The sequence below is a fragment of the Astatotilapia calliptera genome, chromosome 3 (genome assembly GCF_964374335.1).
Source record: "Astatotilapia calliptera chromosome 3, fAstCal68.1, whole genome shotgun sequence".
Classification (NCBI taxonomy): domain Eukaryota; kingdom Metazoa; phylum Chordata; class Actinopteri; order Cichliformes; family Cichlidae; genus Astatotilapia; species Astatotilapia calliptera.
The window spans coordinates 9,917,684-9,941,531 of record NC_137424.1 but is presented as its reverse complement, the minus strand read 5'-3'; the positions used below and the strand labels follow the sequence as shown (position 1 = coordinate 9,941,531).

Here is a 23,848-nt window from a genome sequence, read left to right as displayed (position 1 = left end):
TAATCTGTGCTTTCGTTCAGTAATTACAAACTACTACACACTGGCTGTCAGAGTGTTTCCACTCTGGCTGCAAGAGGAGGAAGGCGTCTCTACTTGTCTCTCGGGGGCGGAGTTTGTTACCCAGAAAGGAGCCAGATTCTTTCAATGAGGCAGTTGAAGGGAGAAGGAAGGAAGTGCCAGCTGTTCAGGTAAGAACATGTTTAAGTGGTGATCTTTGTTGGAGGACCTTGTGCTGTTGTCTTGCACGTCTTCTTCATCTCTTTTTGTTCTTGTGTGTTTTTTAGCTTCATACATCTGTCTTCATGTGTGCATGCTATTGTGCTGACATTCACCTTAAATCTGAGGACTGCACTGAGCTTGAATACAGCAGGATACGTGCTCCATATAAAACTTATTAAAACTTGTAATTATTACTAACTGTGCATTTAAGGAGGATGATGAGCTTCAGACAACAAAACATGGTCGTGCTGTGTCCTGCATGATGTTCAGCTGTGCACAGATTCATCACTCTGAGCTCCTCTTTCTTCCTTCACTTATATGCAGTCTCTTGGACATTTTGCTGTACTCTACTCAATGGCAGTGACATGTTAGCAGCCTGTGATTTCAACAGCGTTACCTTTTTCCCCTCGTGGCTTTAAAAAGCGCTGGCTGCTGAAGGTCCCGTCATTATGTCGATGAGACGATGAGACGAAGGAATGGAGCAGTTACACATCAGCGTTGTGTGCTGGGCTTGGAAAAGAAACGAGGGAGGTCCTCATCTTATTTAAGGGAGGGATTATGAAATGCTGTTTGACCTTAAGAATATTTTATGACCTTATCGGAGACGCACCACATGTCAGCTTGTTGTGTGTCCCCCACCAGCATCCCACAGGATCACCACAGCCTGTGGTTCAGGAGTGGACAGCAGACAGAACATGTCTTGCTGATGTATTGTGTAAGGACTGTAACACAAGAGCCAAAACAGGAAGAGGATCAACCCAAAGTGCTGCAGGCAGCGTAACATTTGGACCTTTCCCAGGACTCCTGCCTCCACACTGATGCACATCAGGCACAGAGACATCCAGCTCTGTGAGAGTTCGACACACAGACATCAGCATCATGCAGTGCCATGTAGTCCTGGACAGTTATCTGACCTGCCATGCTTTGTTTGTCCGCTCCATCTCATCCACAACACTGATGCTGAGTGATGAGCTCTGGCTGTCCAAAGGTGTTGGATAAGGTCCGTGTCCAGACTCTGTCCAGGCTGGTTCTGTAGTTTCATTATAGAGACTCTGTGCATCCACACAGAGCAAACTGCTGTCATCACGCTCCATTAGCTACTGTACCCGAACACACAGTATCTGTCTGCAGGTACAGATGTGTGCTGCATATTTACAGCTGTGTACTTGACATGCAAACACATCTTGTAGCGGCTGTCGTTGTTTTGAAAAACATATAGAGCACAGCAGCATTTTTCCACTCCAGCACCTTTGACCTGAGCTGTGTCTGAGGAAGTCTGATCGCACGACTGCAGCCAACAAATACATCTTTTAAAAATAAACAAAAGTTCTGAACAACAGCTGTTATATACTCTGCAAAGCATTGTTCAAACTAAATGAAAACTGGGAGCTCAAAGCATGTCAGTCAGTTTGTGAAGCTCATCAATAGTTATTGTGTGCACCAGATTATAAATCGTTATGAGAGGAATTCATTACATCAGTGTGGTGAATAAAACCACAGAGAGAAGATCTCTGACCGACAGCCAGGAATGACAGAGGGGCGCACTGCATCTCTAATAACAATCAATTTAACTTTATTTACACAGCGCCACGTCACAACACAGTCGCCTCAAGGTGCTTTATATTGTAAGGTAATAATACATACAGAGAAAAGCCAACAATCATGTGACCCCCTGTGAGCAAGACCTTTGGCGACAGTGGGAAGGAAAAACTCCCTTTGAACAGGAAGAAACCTCCAGCAGGCTCAGGAGGATACTTGGGTTTCACTGAAGTTTCAGAATAAAGGACCATCATTTACTCAACTGCTCTGTGTTGTTATACATCTGATCAGCATCATTGGAAATCTATGCTGACTGTACATGGAGCATATTTACACAGGAGGACAGAAAGCACACACTGTAACTTCACACGCTTTTGCAAAACAAATGTTTCATTTTTACCTGGACCAGCGCACTTTGGGGAGCTTTTCCTCTTAAATGCGTAGTACTACATCGAGAGGTTGAGGATGAACAATCAGAAAAGCTTTCTTGAGACACACTAAAGCTCTGACCAGTGGAAATCCAGTTTTCCCACACAGCTCCCACACATGCGGGACAAGCTGCAGCATGTTCTCTGCACAGAGGGTGATTATAAGGTGCTTCGTGTGTGAGGTCTGGGACAGCTGTCCTACCTGAGGAACACGCTGAAAGAATGTGGAGGGTTGAGATCAGCTTTCAGATACTGAACAGCTCTGATCTGCATCCTCAGCCTGATCGACAGTCAGACAGGACTAAGCTGTTTTGATTACTGTGGAAAAGTAACGGCTCCAGAAATGAGACGGTCTGTGTAAGCTGAAGTGGGCAGCATGTGAAAACGTTTAAAGCATCCTGTAGGAATTTATTTAGCAGTTGGGTTAATGAAGCCTTTCCCACTGGAGCTGTCCTAAAGAAGTTTGGCAGGAGCAGGCGTATGTGTCCCAAACATGTCTGGAGCTGTCTCGTTGCTGTTCCCTCACTTATAATTACCAAAACCACAAACAGCTTTGTGTCGCTGGTTTCAGAAAGCGCCGGTGTGTTTACTCCAGCTTCATGCTCTTTGTTTCTGGTGCCACTGATGGAGCTACAAAGGAGTGACAGAGATAACATTCATACTGAAACATGTCCAAGGTGAAAGCTTCTATTACACCTGTTTCATTTGGAGCTGCTTGTTTGGTTTGACATGTTCATTTAGACCCAATAGTGTAAGTTTATATCAGCATCATGTTTCCAATCGTTTTCATTTGTAGAGCACATAATTACTCAGTGCAACACACTGGGTGGGTGGGGGGTCTTTCTCGCAGTCTTATTCAGGATGTGTGACCAGCAGCTTGGGGGAAATGATTATTTGAACCCTTTATAAATTAGAAAGAAATGAACAATCACTCATTTGCATCTTTAGTTTTAATGGAGAGAACATCACCCACAAATCCAAAAACACGTCATATAAAAGTTCCAATGATTTGCAGGCTGTGATTGGCTCCATTACAGATACTCCTGATGTCCACCCAGCAGCTGGAGAAAGCACATCTGTCCACAGAATGATGGTGTTTTCCCCCCCAGCCTCTCCACCACCATGGACCTGACCAAAGACTGGTCAAAGGATGTCAGGGTTGTAGATCTCGTTGGAAAGGTGACAACTGTTGGTGCAGTCATTCAGAAACAGAAGAAATGTAAATGAACCATTAATCACTCTGGTCTGGAGCTCCTGGGAACATCTGGCCTCATGGGGTGTGGATGATCATCAGAAAGATCCTCACTGAAAGAGCTTGATGCTCTGGAGGCGTCTGGGACCAGAGTCCCCAGGAACAGCACTGATAACACATAAAGGCAAACGTTTCCATCATCAGTGGCTGATGCCGGGTTTGGGAATCAAACTGTCTTGAAGCAACTCGCTGGAGACTGCAAATATTTTGGTGACTAGCTAGCCATTTTATGCTCACAGCATCATGAGTGTCATCATATCCTGTTCACTTTATTTCCCATTACCATCCCACCTACACTCTGATGGTGCCACAGAGGTCAGGGGTCATACTGACACTCTTCATGTATGAAATGCTTTGAACTGAAATCTTTTCACTTCCTTTGCAGTTCCTGACTCATCCTCCCGCCTGGCACAAGCTCAAAGCCAGGAAGCTGAATCAGCATGCAGCCAGAGTAAAGTCCAGCAGGGATCCTTTCATTGGCTGAAGAGTTGAACTGAAGCGTTTTCCTGAAGGTGATCGTGCTCTTGTTTGCTGCAGGCCTGAAGGATCCTCGAGACGTTGGCTTGTGACTGACAGCAATGGGTTCAGCTGTTCGACTCCTGGCCTGGATGTGCCTTCCTCTGCTTTTGGTTGAAATAACCTGTGCATTGCATGGTTCCCTTGTAAAAGTCAACAAGGGGTTAAAAGTGAAACGAGGCCAATCGGCCTACCTTCATGTGGAGGACTTGCAGTTCCACATTCCCCATCAGAAGGATTCGTGCAAGTTGGAGGTGGTAGTGAATGAGCCCATAACTCAGCGAGTAGGAAAACTGGTGCCTCAGGTAATAAAAGCAAAGCTGTTATTGGACGTCATGTTTCACACTAAACTTCTTATTGACCACTGAACACCCAGTTGTAGTATTTCACGTCAAAAGTGGATTTGATCCATTAGTATTTCTTTTAATTGTATAAAACAGTAATTATGACATGATGAGTGACGGAGCAGCTACTTAAAGCACATCGTGCGCTGTCCGTGTTGTGTGCTGCTCAATAACATTCAATATTTAGTATTTACTGTTACTTACACCTGTGCAGGTTGTTGCTCTCATCTCTGTGTTGTTCTCTTTGTTCTTCTTTTAACAGGTGATCCAACAGGTTTTCTCAGTGTTCTCTTACTGTCCCCTCTGTTTCTCTTCCTCCCTTTCTCTGTGATTGTCCAATTTGTAATAATTTAAAATAAAGTAAATAAATGAACAATAATAATATAGCATTGCCATATTGTTCCTATTGAAAAAATAAATCTTTCCTGGTTGCCAAAGTATAGAAGAGAAAAAACTGAATGGACAGTGTTTTGATGTTATTCAGGTGTTGTTCAGACTACCAGAGGCTGATCTCTGTTGATCTCAGACAAGTTTCACCTCCAACCGCTCAGTGTGGTTTTCTTACACTGCAAATGTCCAGTTATAGGTCAGGTCTTAGAAAACCCACGTTTCTATTTATTTTCTGTTTAATTAGAGATATATACTCTTTTGCCTTTGTTGAATAGTGTAAAGTTAGACAGGACACTGTGGGGAAGTAGAGGGGGAAGACCCACAGCAGTGATCTGCAGCTCAGACATGTGACAGCTAAAGCAGCACCCAGGAAACATTTCTGAAAAGAGCCAAAAATGCTGCAAGTAAACTTACTGTGAAAAACTTGAGCTGTATGATGAAACATGTTTGTTCAGTGACGATGGCTTTGACTCGTTGTGCTTGGTGGTTTTCACCTCACAGGTGTTTGATTGTGATTATCTGGCTGATGAAGTAAAGTACGTCCACAACGGCTGCCCATTGTTGACAGAAGACACTGTCAAGCTTCGCCTGTACAGGTAAACATCTGCTGAAGTCCTTCATGCAGGCTTTTAAAGAGACTGTATATTTCACACATGAAGAAAAACATTTTTGAATCATTTCCTTTTTACAAGACTCTTTACTGGGACACAGTTTGTTATTTATCTGTGAAGGTCTGTTTTTCTTTGACATCAGATTCACAGAGACAGAGACATACATGGAGGTATTTGCCATCCATGTAGAAATTATGGAACCTGAGTGCACCATCATTAGGTTGGGGCCAAAATCCCTGGAGGTTCCCGAGTTCTACAGCCTCTCGAATGCTGTGGATGGAAATGTGGTCTCCTTCCACTATGAAAGCAGGTCAAGCTTGGATTGTAGCATCCATCTGAATAGTCACGACACCCATCTGCCAACCCACGGTCAGCTGGTCACAGGGGAACCAGAGAAAGCCACAAGGAGAGGGGATGAGCCGGAGACTTTCATCCATTTGCGTCAGCAGCTGGGTAATCCATGACACTGGTTGAATATTAGATCCTAAAATCAAAATAAAATAACAAGGAAAAGTCATTTTTATGCTTCACTGAGAGCAGCTAGCAGTGCACGAGGCATTTCATGGACGCCCAGCCTTCATGTTCTTGTGAATACATCTAAAACATGAAGTGAACATTGACCTGGACTCCAGGATGACCTGATCAGATGTTGGTGTGACTGAAGCTCACAGAATGTCGAACACACTGAATTATGTAAATGCAAAGTCATCTTCACTGTGATGTCAAATCAGTTTTAGATATACCAATTTGGAGCACCGTCACGCAATAACAATATTTTCATTATATTTACCTTTGGCATGGCAGCTACTTGAGGTGTCACACTGAATATAACCAAAATCCAGATGGTGATGTTATGGTTTGGTCATGGTTACGTGCCGTGTCATCATGTAGACAACAAAGCCAGAGCAACGTGTCGATCTGAAGACTGCCTGAAGGGTCTGAAGCTGGTGAAGCTCACCAAAGTTTCCTGTGAGGACTTCCTGGTGATGGGGCTGAGGTATCAACATACAGACCCTCCATCTCCACATGTGGATTACATTGCAGTCAGACTGGATCTGAAGGACACCAGGAGTGGCAGCATATATCAGGTAATTATACACTTTATATGTACTTTAAGTTTCCATGAATTACACATTTGATACAAAATTCTTCTCCTGGTGTGTTTTAAGTCTGAACAGGCCTGGATCCCAGTGCAGATCACTGGTGCAATGCCCAACCAGCCTCCTACACCAGCCTACATGTCCACGTTTGTTCTGGAAGTCGATCAGTTCATCCTTACTCCGCTGTCCACTGCTACACTGGATGCTGACGACGAAGAAACTCCCAAACAGCTTTTAGTGTTTAACATCACGACACCTCCTCAGGACGGCTTTATCACACATCTGTCTGACCACACTCGCCCAGTCTCCTCCTTCACGTGGCTTGATCTCAATGACATGCTCATTGGATATCAGCCTGCTAACTTCTCTCATAACCAACGCAGGAATTATGAGGTCAGCACATCCAGCTTTACTGTTCTTTTTTCATGCATTATGTCTTTGTGTCCTGGTGTGTAAAGCTTCTGTTTAATTACAGGTGGAGTTTGAAGTTCATGACTTTTATTTTGAGAAGAGCCCACCACTTACTGTTCACATGTCTGTAAGGACTGCAGACACAAACGCTCCCAGGGTGTCCTGGAACATGGGTACGTCATCACTGTCACATGACCTGAGCATTCTGGTTGGTTAGAACTAAAAATATAGACTGTCAGGTTATTGTTTTGGTGTTCAAGAAAACAAAGTGATGTTTGTAATTTGCTGTAAACATATAGAAAGACATTTCATCTTTCCATCTTTGGTGCTGCTGGTGTCCTCCAGAATGACCAGTTACGTGAATTTTAACCATTAACACTTTGGTTTGTAGGTCTCAGCCTGTTAGAGGGTCAGTCTCGTCCAATAACGTGGGAACAGCTTCAGATTGTGGACAACGACAACCTGGATGCCGTTCGTATCATAACTGTGGACGGCCTGCAGCATGGACGGCTAACAGTCAGAGGTGCTAACACAATTTATTTATATGGCGCCAAATCACAACAACAGTCACCTCAAGGAGCTTTACACTGTAAGATAAAGACCCTACAATAATAGAGAGAAAACAGAGAAAACTCAACCATGAACAAACGTTTTGATACCAGTGGGAGGGAAAAACAGGAAGAACCAGGCTCAGGGAGGGGCGGGGCCATCTGCTGCGACGGGTTGGGGCTGAGGTGAGGAAGACGGGACAAAGACACGCTGTGGAAGAGAGCCAGAGATTAATAATAACTGACAATTAAATACAGAGATTTGTATAAACACACAGATTGTGAAAAACAGCTGCAGCACAGTACCTGTAATACCTACAGCATGTTCTAATCGCTCTAATAGGATATTATGGTCGACAGTATCGAACGCTGCACTGAGGTCTAGCAGGACAAGCACAGAGATGAGTCCACTGTCAGAGGCCATAAGAAGGTCATTTGTAACCTTCACTAAAGCTGTTTCTGTGCTGAGCTCTGAAACCTGACTGAAACTCTTCAAATAAACCATTCCTCTGCAGACGATCAGAAACAGACTTATTTCCATGACAGAAAGTGTTGCAATGCTAACAAATGAATGGTGTCATTGTGTAGTCGCAGCTGAATCTAAATGAGAGACCTGTTCACATTTCATATGAGCCTTTGAGCTCCTCCATCACTTAAGCCGGAGAAAGTTGGTGTTCAAAAATTGTTTGATGTCATCTTTTTGTCCATTTTGTTGAAAAAATGAAATTATATTGTTGCATTTCTTGCTTAGTCTGTCTGGAGCTGTCTGTGGGAACAGTGTTATCACCCAGCCAGTGGTTTGACCCCCACAGTGGGATCTGTCCCGTGCACAGTTTCACACGTCACCATTTGGTCATATTTGCACTGACGTCTTGGTTCGGATGCTGCCTGTATCTGTATCTGTTTGACTGTAATTGTTTGATATGATTCCAGGTGGAAAGGGCTTCATGTTTACTGTCAATGACATAAAAGGGGGAGTGGTCTGCTATCACCATGACGACAGTGACTCCACCAAAGACTTCATAATCTTTCGCATCACTGACGGTCATCATCAGACCCGGCACAAGTTCCCCATCAAGATCCTCCCCAAGGATGACACGCCTCCTTTTCTTATCACCAACATGCTGCTGGAGGTCCCTGAGGGCCACACAGCTCTGCTGAGAGGCTCCATCCTTCAGGCCTCTGACATGGACTCCAGTGATGACTACATCCTCTTTAACATTACCCGCCCCCCTCAGTCAGGAGAGGTTATGAAAATTCCTGGACCAGGGAAAACAGGTCGGAAAATTAATCATGTTTTTATACTTGTATCGTACCGAGCGTCTCTTTGTGTTCTAACCACGTCGTATCGTACGTACTGGTTTTAATCCAGGTTACCCTGTCAGCCACTTTTTGCAGAAGGACCTGTCTCAGTCAAAGGTTTACTATCGTCATCTTGGACATGAGGTGTCCGATGATTGGTTTGAGGTGGTACTGTCTGATTTCCATGACCCACCCAACCTATCAGAGGCTCAGGTGTGTAGCACTGTCTCACCGTAAAGATACTGTAATTTAGTTTGGATGAGGATGTACTATTGAGCGAAGCACCAGGCTGCTCTGACACAGCTCAGTCACATTTATCTGTATTCCCCAAATACTAAATACTCCTCATTCTTAAGCTAACCTTTAAATGTAGCAGCAGAGAGCTTCACATCTATGGATACGTTTTTAAACGGCTCTTGGCTAAACAGGTGAACACAGTGAAATCTCGTTTCCTTGTAAAGTTCATGAAAAAAGAAGCTGAAACTCTTCCCTTTGTCTTTGATTTCACATGATGTCCAGGAACACAGCCCAGAGTGCCCCACACAACGTGCACTGGCAGCACATGGGGCGCATACATAACCTATCTCGTCAGATTCTTTGTTGTTTATTTGCTTGTTTGTTTGGAGGTGGTGATGGTGCACGTGGAGCCGGTTCCCAACAAACCTCCTAAAGAGGTTCCAGGTTCCAGTCGGAGTCTTGTGCTCAAAGAAACGGACGTAGTCCACATCACACGGCAGCAGCTCCACTTTGTAGACCAGCAGTCAGCTGACAGAGAGCTCACGTTTACTGTGACTACTCCACCTTTTTACGCTCGTCCCCACAGGTGAGTCGCCTCAGCTTCACAAACCTGCTGTGGGGAAATGTTCGGTCTGAATTTTTGCTGTCTTTGTGTTGTCGTCTTACTGAGCAGCAATCCGGACGCGGGGAGGCTGTTTCTGGTCGACAGCATACCCAAATTTACCAAAGACGCCAACGCGCCAATGCTGAGGGTCTTCACTCAGGTAAACCTTTATTTCTTAGTCAGGTAGATGTTGTAAGCACATATGTGGTCTGGCTCAAAACTCTGGTTCCTTCCTGTTTTCAGCATGCAGTAAACTTCATGAAAGTAGCCTACATGCCTCCTATCATGGACATCGGCCCGCACCCCCAGCAAATCCAGTTTGTTCTCTCTGTAACCAACCATCGAGGTAAAACAGTCACTGGGATCTGCTTTAACATCACTGTAGAGCCGGTGGACAACCAGCCGCCACAGGTGGAAAAGAAAATGATCACATTCGTATCTTTTATCACATGCAGCAATGTGAATGCATAAAATAAACGTGATTACATTCTCCTTCAGGTTGTTTCCAAGCCTCTGACCGTAGATGAGGGAGGGGAGTGCAGGCTTGGCCCTGAACACTTGCTGCTGTCGGATGAAGACTCTTCAGAAGAAGCTCTGCAGGTGGAGCTGCAGAGGGAACCCCAGCATGGGACTCTGCATCTCAGTGGCCTCCTGATGAAACCAGGGCAAAGCTTCACTCTGCAAGATCTGCAAAGCCACAACGTTCGGTCAGACGATCTTAGTTCTGTTTGCCGCTGACGATTTAAAATGCTTTGCATGTCTCTTGCATGTATAGGAACGATTGGGATTACGTCTTCCTACACTGCGTTCTGGATCTTGCACATATAATCTTCTTTTACAGCCGATCACCTCTGTCTGCAGTTTTTCATTTGCACTGCCAGCTTTTGCAGAAACTGTTTATTCCTTTCTCAGGATCATGCAGTCATGTGCTTGTCTTAATGGAGCATCCATGCAGCATCCCAGTATCTGGAGTTTCCAATTTTATCTTGCTACCATAGAAACATCTAAAGTAACCTGGTGTAGCTGCTGCTGGATAGTGACAACAGGAGCCTCTGTGAGCACAAGGTGTCCTTTTAAGGTGCTGGTGCTCAGGACTCTGCATGATTAATGAAATGTTCCATCATTTCCTCAACAAACACAATCAATACAAACCAGGCTTATTGTATAATAGCAGTATTTGTACTTGCTGTTGACTCATTGGTTCATTTTTAGGATCTTAAATTGTCTTCGCTTCTGTTTTTACTGTTGTTCTTCCTCAGTCACCGTCCTCTTCACCCTCTCTGTAGGTGATTACTTTAAACATCTGATTCCATGTTAAGATGACACATCCATGTCATATCTGTGTTCATCTGTCATGTAGGTACAGTCATGACAGCTCAGAAACTACACAGGACAACATTGAATTCACTGCAACAGACGGGACCAGCTCAGTCATTTTTGTCTTGCAAGTGATGGTAATTAAAGAAATGCCCAACATCCAACAGAAAACAGAGAATTTGCACTTGCTTCACCCTCTTTGTCCATTTCCAGGTGAAGCCCATCAATGATGAGGTCCCAGTAGTCGGTGCAGGTTTGAAAGCAGGTCTCAGCTGTGCAGAGGGGCAGGAAGTAGTCCTCACCGCAGAGTACATCTATGCCACTGATAGAGACAGCGACAACAGCAGCCTGTCCTTCCTAATTGTGCAGCAGCCGCATCACGGTGTGGTGCTGAGAGAAGGTGCAGCGGTGGATCGCTTCATCCAGGCAGACATCACTGCAGGGATCGTCACATATAAACACACAGGTGCAAACAGAGAAAGAGTCGTATACCTATTATAGATATATGCAAGTCATTAGTGTGATGGCTGATGCTGTTGGATGGATGGTAACAGTAACATCAGGAATTTCATGTGACTGATGGTCTTAGAAGCATATTTTAAGACCAGTTTCTCTCATTGAACGCTTGGTAACATCAACGTTTTCTGTGATTGGATATGACCTGGTCTCATTCTGCTCCTTTTAGAAACCACAGTCATGGGTAACAAACATGTAACCTCAGGATGTGCCTGTCAGCCATCGGTACTCACAGTCTGGAAATTTCAGTAGCACACATGTCACCTCGTGTCATCCGGTTCACCTGCCTCTCAAACACTGTCATAATGATGTAAGGCCCCGACAAAAGCCGGGACGCTGAATAAGACACAAGTAAAATATTGCAATGATATGTAAATCAGACAAACACACATTTATTTCAAATATATGAAACACATTGAAAATATGAGAAATGTATTTAATTCAATGAAAGAAATGAATCTTTCCTTGTAGCAGCAGTTGATGCACGTCTGGAGACCCGGTGCTGAACTCTTGTTGTTCTCATGTCGAGGACAGTCCAGAGCTCTTCTTTGTCATGTTTGTTTCCGCATTGATCAGAGCTGGTTTTGGTCTCGTCTTTGGATCACAAATTTCTTCAGATTTTCAAAATCTTTTGACGACATCCTCCTGAGACCCAGACTGTTAGTTTATGTTCCCTGTCTGTGTCTTTTGACCTATGTGAGCTACCTGCTAAAACAATGATGTTTCACGTGGCCTCCAAAGAGGCAGAAATCACAAAAAAGTTCACCTGAAAGAGACTTTTTCCTTTCTCAGAAGGATATTATGCAGATGATGGTGGTGAGGAGGACCCGACGTGCAGACACTCAGAGGCGGAAAGTAAACTTAGATTTATTGTTAGTATTAAATCCGGTTCTTTGTATTCTTTACGGCAAAGACAGACACGGCTCAAAGTGGCAAAACTGAGAACACAAACAAACTAAGCAGACAGAACACACAGTGTGGACATCACAACACTGAGGAAAACACAGGGCTTAAATACACAGCAAATCAGGGCTAACGAGACAGGGGAAGCAAAACCTGATACAATAACCTGAGACACAGAAAGTAAAACAGGAAACATAACGGAGACGCGGACTTGACAAGGGGATACAGCAGAAAGCAGAAACCAAAAGGCCAGAAAAGATCAGTAATATCAAAATCAACATGAATAATGTAAAAACTCTGGGTGGCATCCCCAGGTCTGCTCACATCAGGGGCTATTACAATAAACAGGAAGCATGCAGACTGAGACGTGGACACAGAACAGGAAACCAGAAACTATCACTAACAAAGAATAATCCAAAGAGTCTCAGTGGAAGCAGAAAATACTGCGTCACCCTCGACTGATTCCCGTCTGTGGTCTCCCACCAAGCTGTCAAATTATCAGTTCACATGATATAAATGTTACTGAGGTGTGACAGAGACGCAGCTGCTTCTCTAAAGGTTCTTATCACGTTTGTGGTTTTAGAAGTAGAGATCGGACTCGCTCCTCGCCATGACACCGTCACCTTTGTCATTTCTGACGGAGAGACGGAGACGCTGGCTTTATGCTGCAGTGGAGGGAGTCCTGTCAGGACCAGCAGCACCGCTCACCTGAGGCAGACGCTACCCGTGTACGACCTGCAGATCACCGTGTTTCCTGTTGACAGCCAACCACCTACGCTAGAAACACGTGAGCGTCTCACCTTTAGTCACTCGGGGAAAAAGCAAAATGTACTTTGTTGATATCGACGCCCTGTTTGCTTGTTTGTAGCAGACATCTTTAAAGTGAATGAAGGTGGGACGGCCCCCATTACTGCGGCTCACCTGAAAGCCTCCGACGTGGACACAGTGCTGGACGAGCTGGTCATCAGCCTGACCTCCCCGCCTCAGTTTGGCTACATTGAAAATGTCCTCCCCAGTCCTGGATTTGAGAAAAGCAACACAGGAGTGAGCACAGGTGAGCATCTCGCTGTACGTGACCACAGAGTCAATATTTGATGTTTATTTCAACCTCTTTCTCTCAGCTTCTTTTTCATACAAGGACATCACTGAGGGTCATGTCAACTATGTGCAGTCCAGACATCAGAGGGTGGAGCCAACAGCTGACCACCTGATGCTCTGTGTATCAGACGGCAAACACAGCTCCGCCCACGTCTCTTTCTACATCATTATAAACCCCACAAATGATGAAGTGCCAGAGCTGGTGGCTCACAACATCACGGTAAGTTTTTATCAACTCTTATTGATCATAGTACTCATGACTGTTCGTTGAACATGGTCATTACGTCCGTTTATGTAAAGGTACACGAAGGACAAATGAAGCGGCTAGACTCGTCTGTCTTGCATGCGACGGATCTGGACATCCCCAAGAACGTGTTGCTCTTTAGCGTGGCCACACCCCCTCGACACGGCAGCATCGTCGCCCACAGCAGTGGAGAGCGAGAGAAACGAGAGGCCCAGCATCAGCTTCCTGTGGTTGCCTTTACTGTGGAGGATCTTATAAATGGTATTGTTTACATGTTAAAGCTTCAGTTATGACTGAAATAGTTTACAAATGTTTTAAATTACTACAGATGATCCAAACAAGCCATATCTAACCAGCTGCACATCAACATGTTGTCTTCTGTTGTGCATTCAAACAAACAATAACAGTTTTATTAGTTTGCCTTGATGCAGCGATGAGTGGAGAGTAAATAGGAATATTAATATAGGCCAAGTTACAAAAAGATTCAAGACTTGAAAATCTGGAACCTTTAAATCAGAACAAAAGTTAAAACTACATGAAAGATATTTAAATAAACTCATGTTACCGAATACAAACCCCACTAATGTGCACATTTGATTAAAAATGAATAATTTAAATAAATGAACTGAGTCAAAACAACGTGCTCGTCACTGTCCAACAGCTGTGGGTGTGGTGTACATGCACGACGACTCTGAGAGTGTGGAGGATAGTTTCACCATCCAGCTGACTGACGGACGGCACCACGTCCTGAAACAGGTGACAGTTAAAGTGCTGCAGGTGAACGACGAGAAGCCCCAGCTTACCAGGTTGGACCAACATTTCCCCGTTTAAAGTCGGTGCAGCATCGATTGTGCAAAATAAAGTGAACGTTGTACCGATCTTGTGTCCTTCAGGAACGCCGGCCTAGACGTGGATCCAGGTGAAAGCAGACTGATATCCAGCGCGTCACTGTTCGCACAGGACCGTGATACCCCTCCTTCAGAGCTCATGTACATGTTTGAAAGTGTTCCAACCCAAGGACTGCTTCAGCTTAAAGTTAGTGCAGTATCATTTTATTATATATAAAATATATCAGTTTGTTTGGTGGAAGAAGAGATTAAATGTTACATTTATACACAATAAGTCTGAAGCAACTTAAACATCGAGAGCCTCTGATGTGCAGCACGTTTTAATTTAACAGAGCTGCTTTTGTCTCTGAGACACAAACGATGGTGATGTTAAAAGTCTGCAGCACTTATTATACTGCTGTAAATCACAAGGATAAGGGCACCTGGGATGTTGTTCTCCTTGCCAACTCTGTTTTTGCACTTTTATTCTTTTCCTTTAAGTTTGTTTCTTTACATCTGCATCTTAAGACTCAAGGGTGACCGACCATTACTCCCTTACCAAGGAATTTGCTGTGTTCCTAACTATGTCTCATCTGATCTCAGGAGAATCAGGGCTGGGTCACACTGGCTGCTGGGAAGAACTGCACCCAAGAAATGGTCGACATGAACCTTCTACGTTATGTAAACACAGGCCGTCGGGCTGCTCAAAGTCAGGATTTCTTTGTCTTCCATTTGCTGGATGGAGAGAATCAGTCACCCTCACAGCACTTCCAGATCTCCATCAAAGACCTAGACAAAGGTATCGCAGCTTCATTTAACTTGTGTAGGTTCTTGATCAATGACGAACATTCATCCTGCTCAGTGTCGGTAAGCAGAAGTCATACCAACTATAATATTTTAAAACACTGATGTGGGAGATAAGAGTCAGCAAGTCTACTGACAACTGGAAAGATCTGAGAGACACAGACTGAATCCTTTTGAACAAATAACAAAAATGTTCTAAAATAGCAGGAATCTTGGAATATTCTAGTCAACTACACACACACACACACACACACACACACACACACACACACACACACTTTATGTGCTGGACACACCCTACACCTGGGGTCTTGCCTGGTGTGATGGACCCCAGCCTCTATGGATCTTGTACTCAGAGCTTGTTCTTGTGCTGCCGTGATTAGTGCCTCTGTGCTTGCTTCAGTCCAGCTTTGTCCAGCCACTGGGATCCAAACACAGGACAGAGGGGGCAAAGAGAAACACGAGGGCCAAGGAAGCCAAACCCAGGAACCATAGAAATAAATCACAAATGAATTGAAAACGCTGGGTCGAAATGACCCAGACCTGTGACAGTCTATATGTCAGCATCTCCTCCTTTGGCCAGCTTATTATGCCAGCAGGGTATGTGGTCACGGGCAGGGCGTAGGTGTTGATAGCCTGTGCAGAACAGCAGTGGGGACAGAGCTTCTCCCTGGTACAACACTTGATGGTTTCACATTCCCACTGAGTTCCTGATGAAGCCTCTGAGGGTCCTGTTGATCTTGTAGAGCTTTGGGATCCCAGGATCCAGGTGTGAGTCATAGACTTTATTTCAGTCAAATCAGCAGTGCACAGGCTGGTCAGGCTGCTCAGTCTACCAGTAACAGGGGTTTCACTCCTCAGGTATTCTTGCCCCTTTCTGTGCCCCACTCATGTGCCTGTTCATCTTAGCCGCTATGATGCCTGACAGGAGCTTCCACCTGGTGCTGAGGCAGGTTATCGGCCAATAGGATGTCTGCCACGGTGATGGTTACGGGACCCTGCATAGGAAGGTTGCTGTGGTCTGCTATTAGATCCATTAGCCACTGAGCATTGCTGTTGTGTCTTCTCCTGTTTGCTCTTCCGGTATTGCTCTGTCTCCAGGCTTGGTGTTCTCATCTTCCTCCCCTGCCACTGAGGTTATACCATGGATGGATGTTTCCTTGGAGTGTAGCTGGTTTATTCTCCTGCCTTCTATCTCTCTGGTATACCTCTTCAAATGGCAGACTTCAATGTCTCGATGCTGGCAGCTTGCTGTGCTTCTTAGGCACCCTTTTCTTCATCACACATTTTAGTAGTTGGCTAACGTCCCTCCGTGCTACCTTCACCTTAGCTGATGGCCTGTAGTCTCCATGGAGGACACTGCTCCTTGTTGCTGTTCATCTTGCAGCCAAGCATCACCGTGGTCTCTGCTGCTGGTGTAGATCAGCTGGTTGGTTTCAGTGATGGTCACAGCAGGGATTGTAAGTGATGCTGCATTCATATCGTCTAGTAAACCTGCTGAGAGTACTTGATGTAGTCTTGGTGACCGGCAACGATACCTAATACACCCATAGCATACAGCCACCTAATCTCAGTCCAACAAAACAATATTTTAGTCATTGATGTAATAAATGCAAATCTGAAGAGAGGAAGTGTCTGCAGTGAAGTCACACCGTGTACTTTGTCTTTTTAGGAAACATCGTCATCTTTGTGAAACCAGCGAACGTCAGCCGTGGAGATCGCATCGTTCTCACCACCCATGTGCTGCAGGCCACAGATGGCACAGACCAGCCAGAGGAGCTTCTGTACGTCATCACCAGCCCACCTGCTCATGGACACATAGAGTACATGAAACATCCTGGCATCATCATTTCTACCTTCAGCCAGATGGACATAGCAGCCAACCTGGTGGCTTATGTTCACGATAACAGAGCCAGGACGCCCAAAGAAACTTTCCAGTGAGTCTGAAACGCTGTCTGAGATCAAGGAAAGCTCTTTCAAACGATGCTTCGTATTTAACTTTGACCTGCAGCTTTTCTTAATGAGACAGACTTTTCAAGATCCCATTTCAGTGGGATTCACTCAGTTATTGGTTGTTAGACTAATAACCCAAACTGGTGGAGAATCAAACAGCACATGGGTCACCTCCACCCCCACCCTTAAACCTGGTTCTGTTGGAGGTTTCTTCCTGCTAAAAGGGAGTTTTTCCTTCTCACTGTTGTCAAAGCACTTGCTCATAGGGGCTCATATGATTGTTGGTGTTTCCACTGCTTTCACTATATTATTGTAGGGTCTTGGCGTTACAATATAAAGCTCCCCGAGGGAACTGTTATTGTGATTAGGCACCATATAAATAATCTTACATTGATTTGAGCTGAATCGAATTAAACTGTCTGGTGAAAGCTAACCTCAAAAGTAAATTAGCGACTGATGTACTGTATTCATCACTTTGATCACATTACACCTAACACCCAGTCATTTGCATTTCTTTTGACAGGTTTATTGTGAGCAATGGTAAAACTAGCGTAAATGGCAGCTTTGAGATCGGGGTGGAAACGGTGGATCGTATCTTACCATCTCTGTCCTCCAACAAAGTCCTCACGGTGCCCCAGGGATCGTCCATTATCCTGGGTCCAGACTACCTGTCTCTGTCAGACCCCGACACTCCTCCCAGCACCCTGACATTTGTCCTTTCACAGCCTCCACAGTATGGCAGACTAGTTTTAGCTGGTGAACCACTGAGCACAGGCTCTAATTTCACCCAGAGAGACATAGAGGAGCTGGAGGTGGCATATCAACATGACGGGGGGCCGTCACAGATAGACCGATTCTCCTTCACTGGCTCAGACAGCACTAATCGAGGGTTCCTGCTGGATGGGCAGTTACACAGAGAGCCTGTTTTCTTCATATTTCAGGTAGGTTATAAGGGCTGGCTTTACCTGTGACAGATACTGTGGTTGTGCCATAATTGTGTTGGAAACATGTGCACTAGTTAAGGCAAACAAACACTGGTTAGCTGTTTTATCCACACAGTGCTAAACCACTTTTGTGGTCATTATTGAAAGCTGTGCACAGAAGGAGAGGGACATGGAAACTGCACAGTAGAAATGTACTAACGCTGTGCCATCTCTAGTACAACATCAAGCTGTGTGTAATTTCAGATCAGGCCTTTGGATAAGTCGCCTCCTGAGGTTGTGAAAGTGCTTCCCCTTTGGAAAGCAGAGCCTTTAGCTGATGGCCGATACGGCATCTTCCTGTCATCCCAAGAACTGAAGGCTCGAGACAGCAACAGCAGAGAAGAAGAGCTCATATTCTGCATAGTTCGTCCACCACACTTTGGTTTCCTAGAAAACATTACCACAGGTAAGGACGATGTTTACACTTTAACTTTGAACCAGAAACCTGTAGCCTCATCCTTCTTACTTTGTGCAGGGGGTTTTGTGCCACAGCGCTTCTTGCAGATGGAGCTAAAGAAGAGATCTATTGTGTACATCATCAGTCTGGACACGGAGTCTGTCTCAGACAGCCTGGAGTTCACAGTGTCCGACCTGCTGGGGAACACAGGGCCTCGTCACCTGTAAGAACAATACTTTAAATAAACAGTGCAGAGTTTGTCCTGTATTAACTTCGTTCTTTGCAGACTCGAGTTCAGGTGGTCCAGGGTGGAGCTGCTGCAGACCGAGACGTCAGCCTGTGAGGAGCAGGGAACGATCTCACTGGACATCGTTCGTCGGGGGAATTTGGCCGTATCGTCATATATTTCTGTCAAGGTTTGCACGTCATTTGGTTACTGAAACTGAGGCGTAGTTATGATTTCTCTTATTCTAACAATGGTTAACTAAGACATGTTATACGTATAGTTTCCACTATGAGGTGACTGTTGTTGTGAACTGGCTCTACACAAATATGACTGAGGTGAAAAGAGATTTGTGATAACTCAGCTACAGGACATTTAGCTTGTATGCAGATTGATGAACATGTGGTTCTGCGACTTGTGTCTTTATTTAGGTAAATGAGGTCACTGCAACAGCTGGAAAGGACTTCCTCACAAACCCATCTGCACTCGTCCAGTTTGATCCAGGTATGTGTTTGATAATAGAGACAGAAGGTCTGTCTGTCTGCAGGGTCAGGCCAAAAGTCCCCGTTTATGGAGCAGAGTTTGAGTCCAGGCAATGAAAGAAGGTCATTAAAGTTCAGTGAGGATCTGTGTCAGTGTCTTTCACACTGGAAGTTTGATAATAAGTGGCTGGAGGCAGCAGGTTCTCTCTGTGCATGTGTGGGCTACCTCCGGATATACCGTCTTTCACCCACAGTCTAAAGACGAGCTTGGATCCAGTCACGTGAAAAGAACCAGTTAAACAAACATGAAAAACAAGAAATATAAATACTGAAAACTGAAAACACAGAAGTGGAAGATGAGTCACGCTAATGGTCCAAAGAAAAGGACAAACCTCAGGTCCCTACAGACACACCCTGATGATGACGTTCTTCTAATTGTGTTGTGACTGAATTTCTTATTATTACAGCAACAGCTTAGTGCGACGTGTTAACGGTCCTCAGAGTTTTGAATGAAAGCCTCGTAGAGAAGCGGTTCCCAGTAGTTTCATGTTCCTTTGGCTGCCTGTTTGTTCCCCTTATTAGTTCCACTTGTGCTACAATCAGCTGATTTCAGTTTATGTGCTGGAGGAAGAAAACAGTGACGCAGTTTGTGGATTGTGTTAAAGCATAATGCAGATGTTTCCTCTTTCCTGGATGCACTTTAACATCGTGCGTTCATCCTTTTGAGCAATAAAACAAATAAAATGTCTGTAACAATGTTTCTAAATCCTTCACACAAAACAGTTTAGGAAGCTTAGGAAGTGCAGCTTCTACACTCAGTCCCTGGTTACGTTTTCTACTGTGAATGAATGATTAAATGTCTCTGTGTAAACACTGTGATGGACTGCTGACCTGTGCGCGCACACACACACACAAACACTGTGTGTAGGAGTGTCAAAGCGAAGGTGGCAAACTGAGATTATCCAAGATCACCTCGAGGAGGCTGACGAGACTTTTGAAGTGCTGCTGGTCTCTCCTGAAAGCACCGTCATTGGCAGCACCAACAAAGCTACGCTCACCATCAGAGACTCAGCAGGAGGTAAAAATGATTATTTTGCCACACATGATGGCATTTGAGGATAGACGTATCTTACCCCCGAACTAAAACTACAGGGCAGTGCAGGCTAGACCAGAATCAGGAGGCTCCTGTTCTTGGAGGACAGGAGATTCAGGCCAACACGTACCCTCAGCATGGATCCATACACCTCGAGAAACTTCCGCTTGGGACAGACTCGATCATCTGGACCCGTGGAGACAGCATCTCCAGGCCAGGAGTCCCCAAAAAGAAACTCAGAGTCAGAGGCAATGCAAAGTCAGTAAGTACATCCTGTAAGCTCTGCTGTTTGAATGTATTATATATGAAATCGCTGCAGTTGAATCTTTCTGCAGTGGCGCGTGGGTAAACTGCTGCTCTGGGTTTTTCTTTCAGATTGCACCGTCATCAGTTTTTCACAATGGAACAGACACCGTTTACACAGTAGGTAGCACTCCCCACTCCTACCAATGAGACTTCTGAAAGTTTTCACTTCTATTGCTTCTTCAATTTCAGTATCACGGCATCATCCAAATGCAAGTAGAAGACGACACCTCACCGTCCAGGAAGGGCAGAAAGGCAAACATCCAGGTGGTTAGCAGGGGGGCACAACAGCATCGGTCCCACCCTCACAGAAACATCTTAAAACCTCAGAAAGCTGGCGTGGCGAAGGGACATGTGAGTACCAGCGGGTTTTCTTCCCCCTCGAACTCCATCAGCTCGGCTTTTAGGAATGCTGAATCGTTTTGTTTTGCTTGTATATCTGTTTAAAAGAAAAGGAAAGAATCTGCTCATGCTGCTGCAAATTCACACTTCAATCTCCACCAAGCACTTCAGCTGGAGAACAGCTGCTCACACTCACATGTTGTTACGGCCGCTGGACCTGAAAGCACACACAGAAGTGTAACACAGAGCGAGTCGTTTATTAGGCTGAATACACGAACGCAAAACAAGGCAAAGCAACTTTGAAAACATCCTGAAACTGGACGTAACATGAAGCGAGATGGACAGACGATGTGAAATACACAGGAGGGTAATGAGGGAAGTGGAAACGCTGGGGAAACACAGCTGACACAAACCTGACGCCACACAGGAAGCAAAACTAAACACACTGAACAGGGAAACACAAGACTTTCAAAATAAAAAAGGAAACCTGGAGAGACGACACCACGAGCTTGACAAACATGAAACACGCAGACAGTCTGTCATGAAACACATGACAGACTGGAGAGAAACATGAGAAGAGACAAGGGAGACACAAGCACAAACAGGAAAAGAAAACAAGGAAACATAGAAGAAACAAAATAGATTAAAACTCAACGAACCCCAAACTAAAAATAACACAACAAGGTAACATTATTCCAATGATAAGAAATCAAAAATCCAAAATAAACTCAAAATGCTGGGTCACAGACGCAGAAATATATGCTCTATAAAGTCCAGGCAAGCTGCAGCACTGAGTCATGTAGAGCACAGTAGAGTTTACGTTCTTGTCGTTCAGGTGTGTGCACCTTTGGGGTAGCATGATGTGCTAGCAACACGGTGGTAGCTCTGTTGCTAGTGCACATACTGGACCTTCTGTTGCTCCACACACTGTGAAGTACGTTGCATATTATTGTGGAGCAGCACTATAATCTGTGTGAATGTTTGTGGGTCACAGACTACAGCTGGCAACCCCGTGCACAAACCCTGTGTGCCAGGACTTAGAGGCCTCCTTCATTTTCACCAAGCTACCAACGAGCTCTTTCACTGCAACGGTGTCTCCTGGAAAGCCTGGGCACCAACTGATCAGGTACTACAGCTTCACAACACCAACACAAGCCAAGCACATTAACCTGTGACAACACGTGGAAACTGAAAAGCTGCAGATCTAAAATCATCTTTCCTGTTGAATAGATGGTGAGTGCTCAGATGTGTCCTCAGGGCTCCACCTTTCATGGTGGTTATTGCTACACCCTCAGTACTGAACGCAAGCTGACATGGAGTGAAGCAAACAGGGCCTGCAGGGAAAGGTACAGTTGTGTGTTCCCACAAACACTTTGTGCATTACAAACACGATGAGCATGAGGGGCTTCTTTTTCTTCCTAACGGCAGGTTTAGAGGAACACTGGCCAGTGTTGCGTCTCAAGCTGACATGGACTGGCTGTGGGACTTTGGTGGAAGGAAGCCTTTCTGGATCGGTAGGTGTCCTGTTTTTACATGTGTGAGTAAATGTAACGGTGTCAATGGTGCCGGCTCCTCATTCGCTTGTAATGCATTCTAAATAAAAAATCACTCACTGTGTAAAAATGGACTTTCAGTTTAGTTTAATATGTAAAGTTTAAAGTGCACTGGACACAAAGTAACTACAACCTCCACCTCATCTGACTGGAACATTCGTTAAGTTTAACGAAACATTTTTGCATCCAGTGCAAAGAATTCTAATGTGTTTAAAAAATATAATCATAGTATGTAAATAAGTTAGTAAAGTGAATTCAATACCAACAGCGTTGCTAGAACATTATTTTCTAACATCTGGTCCCCAAAGTGAAAGTATTGATTCGTTTTATTGAGGCAGAAGGTTTTGATTTTGCTCCCTGCCTGTTCTCTCCATCCTTACATGGATTCAATCCCGGTACTCCTGCTTTAGTCGTCCAGAGACGGGGTGCTGGTTTAGTTCAGTGGGCTGAGCGATCCACCGTGTGCAGCTGCTCACCCACCGAGCTAAACCCGACGCTGCACATCTGTATGTTGTGTTTGCAGGGAGCCGTATAGCCCAGGGCCAAAGCCCCACACGTTTCTGTCCGTGCATTTTTTATGCAGAATGTAACGAGCTCATCTTCTCTGTTGCGCCAGGTCTGAACGACAGGGAGGGCCGAGGACGCTGGGAGTGGGCCGGAGGCGAGCCGGTCGGCTACACCAACTGGAGAAAAATGCCTCTTCAGCCAAAAAAGAAAGAAAGCAGAAAGTGTGTTCTGGTTTGGAGGAGGGCAAAGTGGCAAATCAGGGAGTGTAAGACGAGCAGAGGTCATCGCTTTGTCTGCTCGGTTAAAATCTGAGTTCAGCACCGTCCAGTCCAGCGCGGTCCGGCAGCAGTGAGCTGTCACTGTGCGTGACAGAAATTCACAACCTGTTTACAATTAACACGTGAAAAGAGAGCTTGGTGTCCAAACACAGTTCATGTTGGACTCATATTTACAGTGCAAGTGTTGCAAGTGTTACAGTGAAGATGTCCTTGGGGCCTTAATCAGCTCCTCAGCCTCTGTTTGAACCACAGTTATTAAACATTCATGCGTTTTGTTCATAAGTATGTAAACGTGGGAAGATGAAGCTGAATCCGTTCATTTATTTTCCTTATTAAAAGACTGAATCATGTAAATGTGCTGATATTGTATTTGTGTGCAATTATAAGTGACAGCCAGCTGCTGCTGCATTATCGACTTTATTAAACGCATATTAACAGAGTTAATGTTATTGCACCAATAAAAACAGGCTTTGTTTGTCACGAGCTGCTGCTGCTGTCGTTTTTCTCTTTTCAACATTATCTCT

At 44.9% G+C, this 23,848-nt stretch overlaps 1 protein-coding gene across 6 annotated transcripts; it reads left to right on the top strand.

Annotated features, from left to right (window-relative positions):
* The first annotated feature begins 88 nt into the window (after positions 1-88).
* Positions 89-23,807, top strand: frem1a (Fras1 related extracellular matrix 1a). Of its 6 annotated transcripts, none has more exons than XM_080298022.1 (37): positions 89-188; positions 3,824-4,259; positions 5,190-5,284; positions 5,442-5,752; positions 6,191-6,387; positions 6,469-6,792; positions 6,875-6,983; positions 7,202-7,333; positions 8,292-8,636; positions 8,731-8,873; positions 9,287-9,483; positions 9,571-9,661; positions 9,745-9,912; positions 10,000-10,208; positions 10,862-10,955; positions 11,032-11,284; positions 12,821-13,024; positions 13,109-13,291; positions 13,359-13,555; positions 13,636-13,840; positions 14,241-14,385; positions 14,473-14,614; positions 15,010-15,205; positions 16,883-17,147; positions 17,687-18,104; positions 18,351-18,552; positions 18,622-18,766; positions 18,830-18,959; positions 19,198-19,270; positions 20,177-20,326; positions 20,401-20,603; positions 20,717-20,764; positions 20,837-20,998; positions 21,981-22,112; positions 22,217-22,332; positions 22,415-22,500; positions 23,156-23,807. In XM_080298022.1, the coding sequence occupies exons 2-37, from the start codon at positions 4,017-4,019 to the stop codon at positions 23,356-23,358; spliced, it is 6,516 nt and encodes a 2,171-aa protein (XP_080154148.1). In that variant the 5' UTR covers positions 89-188; positions 3,824-4,016; the 3' UTR covers positions 23,359-23,807. The 6 variants fall into 6 exon arrangements, 5 of the variants coding, with proteins under 5 accessions (XP_080154148.1, XP_026013979.2, XP_080154152.1 ...); XM_026158194.2 differs by having other exon boundaries at positions 13,106-13,291; XM_080298023.1 differs by lacking the exons at positions 21,981-22,112; positions 22,217-22,332; positions 22,415-22,500; positions 23,156-23,807 and having other exon boundaries at positions 94-188; positions 13,106-13,291; positions 20,401-20,599; positions 20,837-20,977.
* Positions 23,808-23,848: the final 41 nt, after the last annotated feature.

Excerpts from the sequence above, each read along its gene's own strand:
- frem1a (XM_026158194.2), top strand. The coding sequence starts at position 4,017 with ATGGGTTCAGCTGTTCGACTCCTGGCCTGGATGTGCCTTCCTCTGCTT. Across the intron at positions 13,841-14,240 it reads TGTGGAGGATCTTATAAATG|CTGTGGGTGTGGTGTACATG; the intron begins GTATTGTTTACA and ends ACTGTCCAACAG. Across the intron at positions 20,604-20,716 it reads TCAGAGGCAATGCAAAGTCA|ATTGCACCGTCATCAGTTTT; the intron begins GTAAGTACATCC and ends TTTTTCTTTCAG.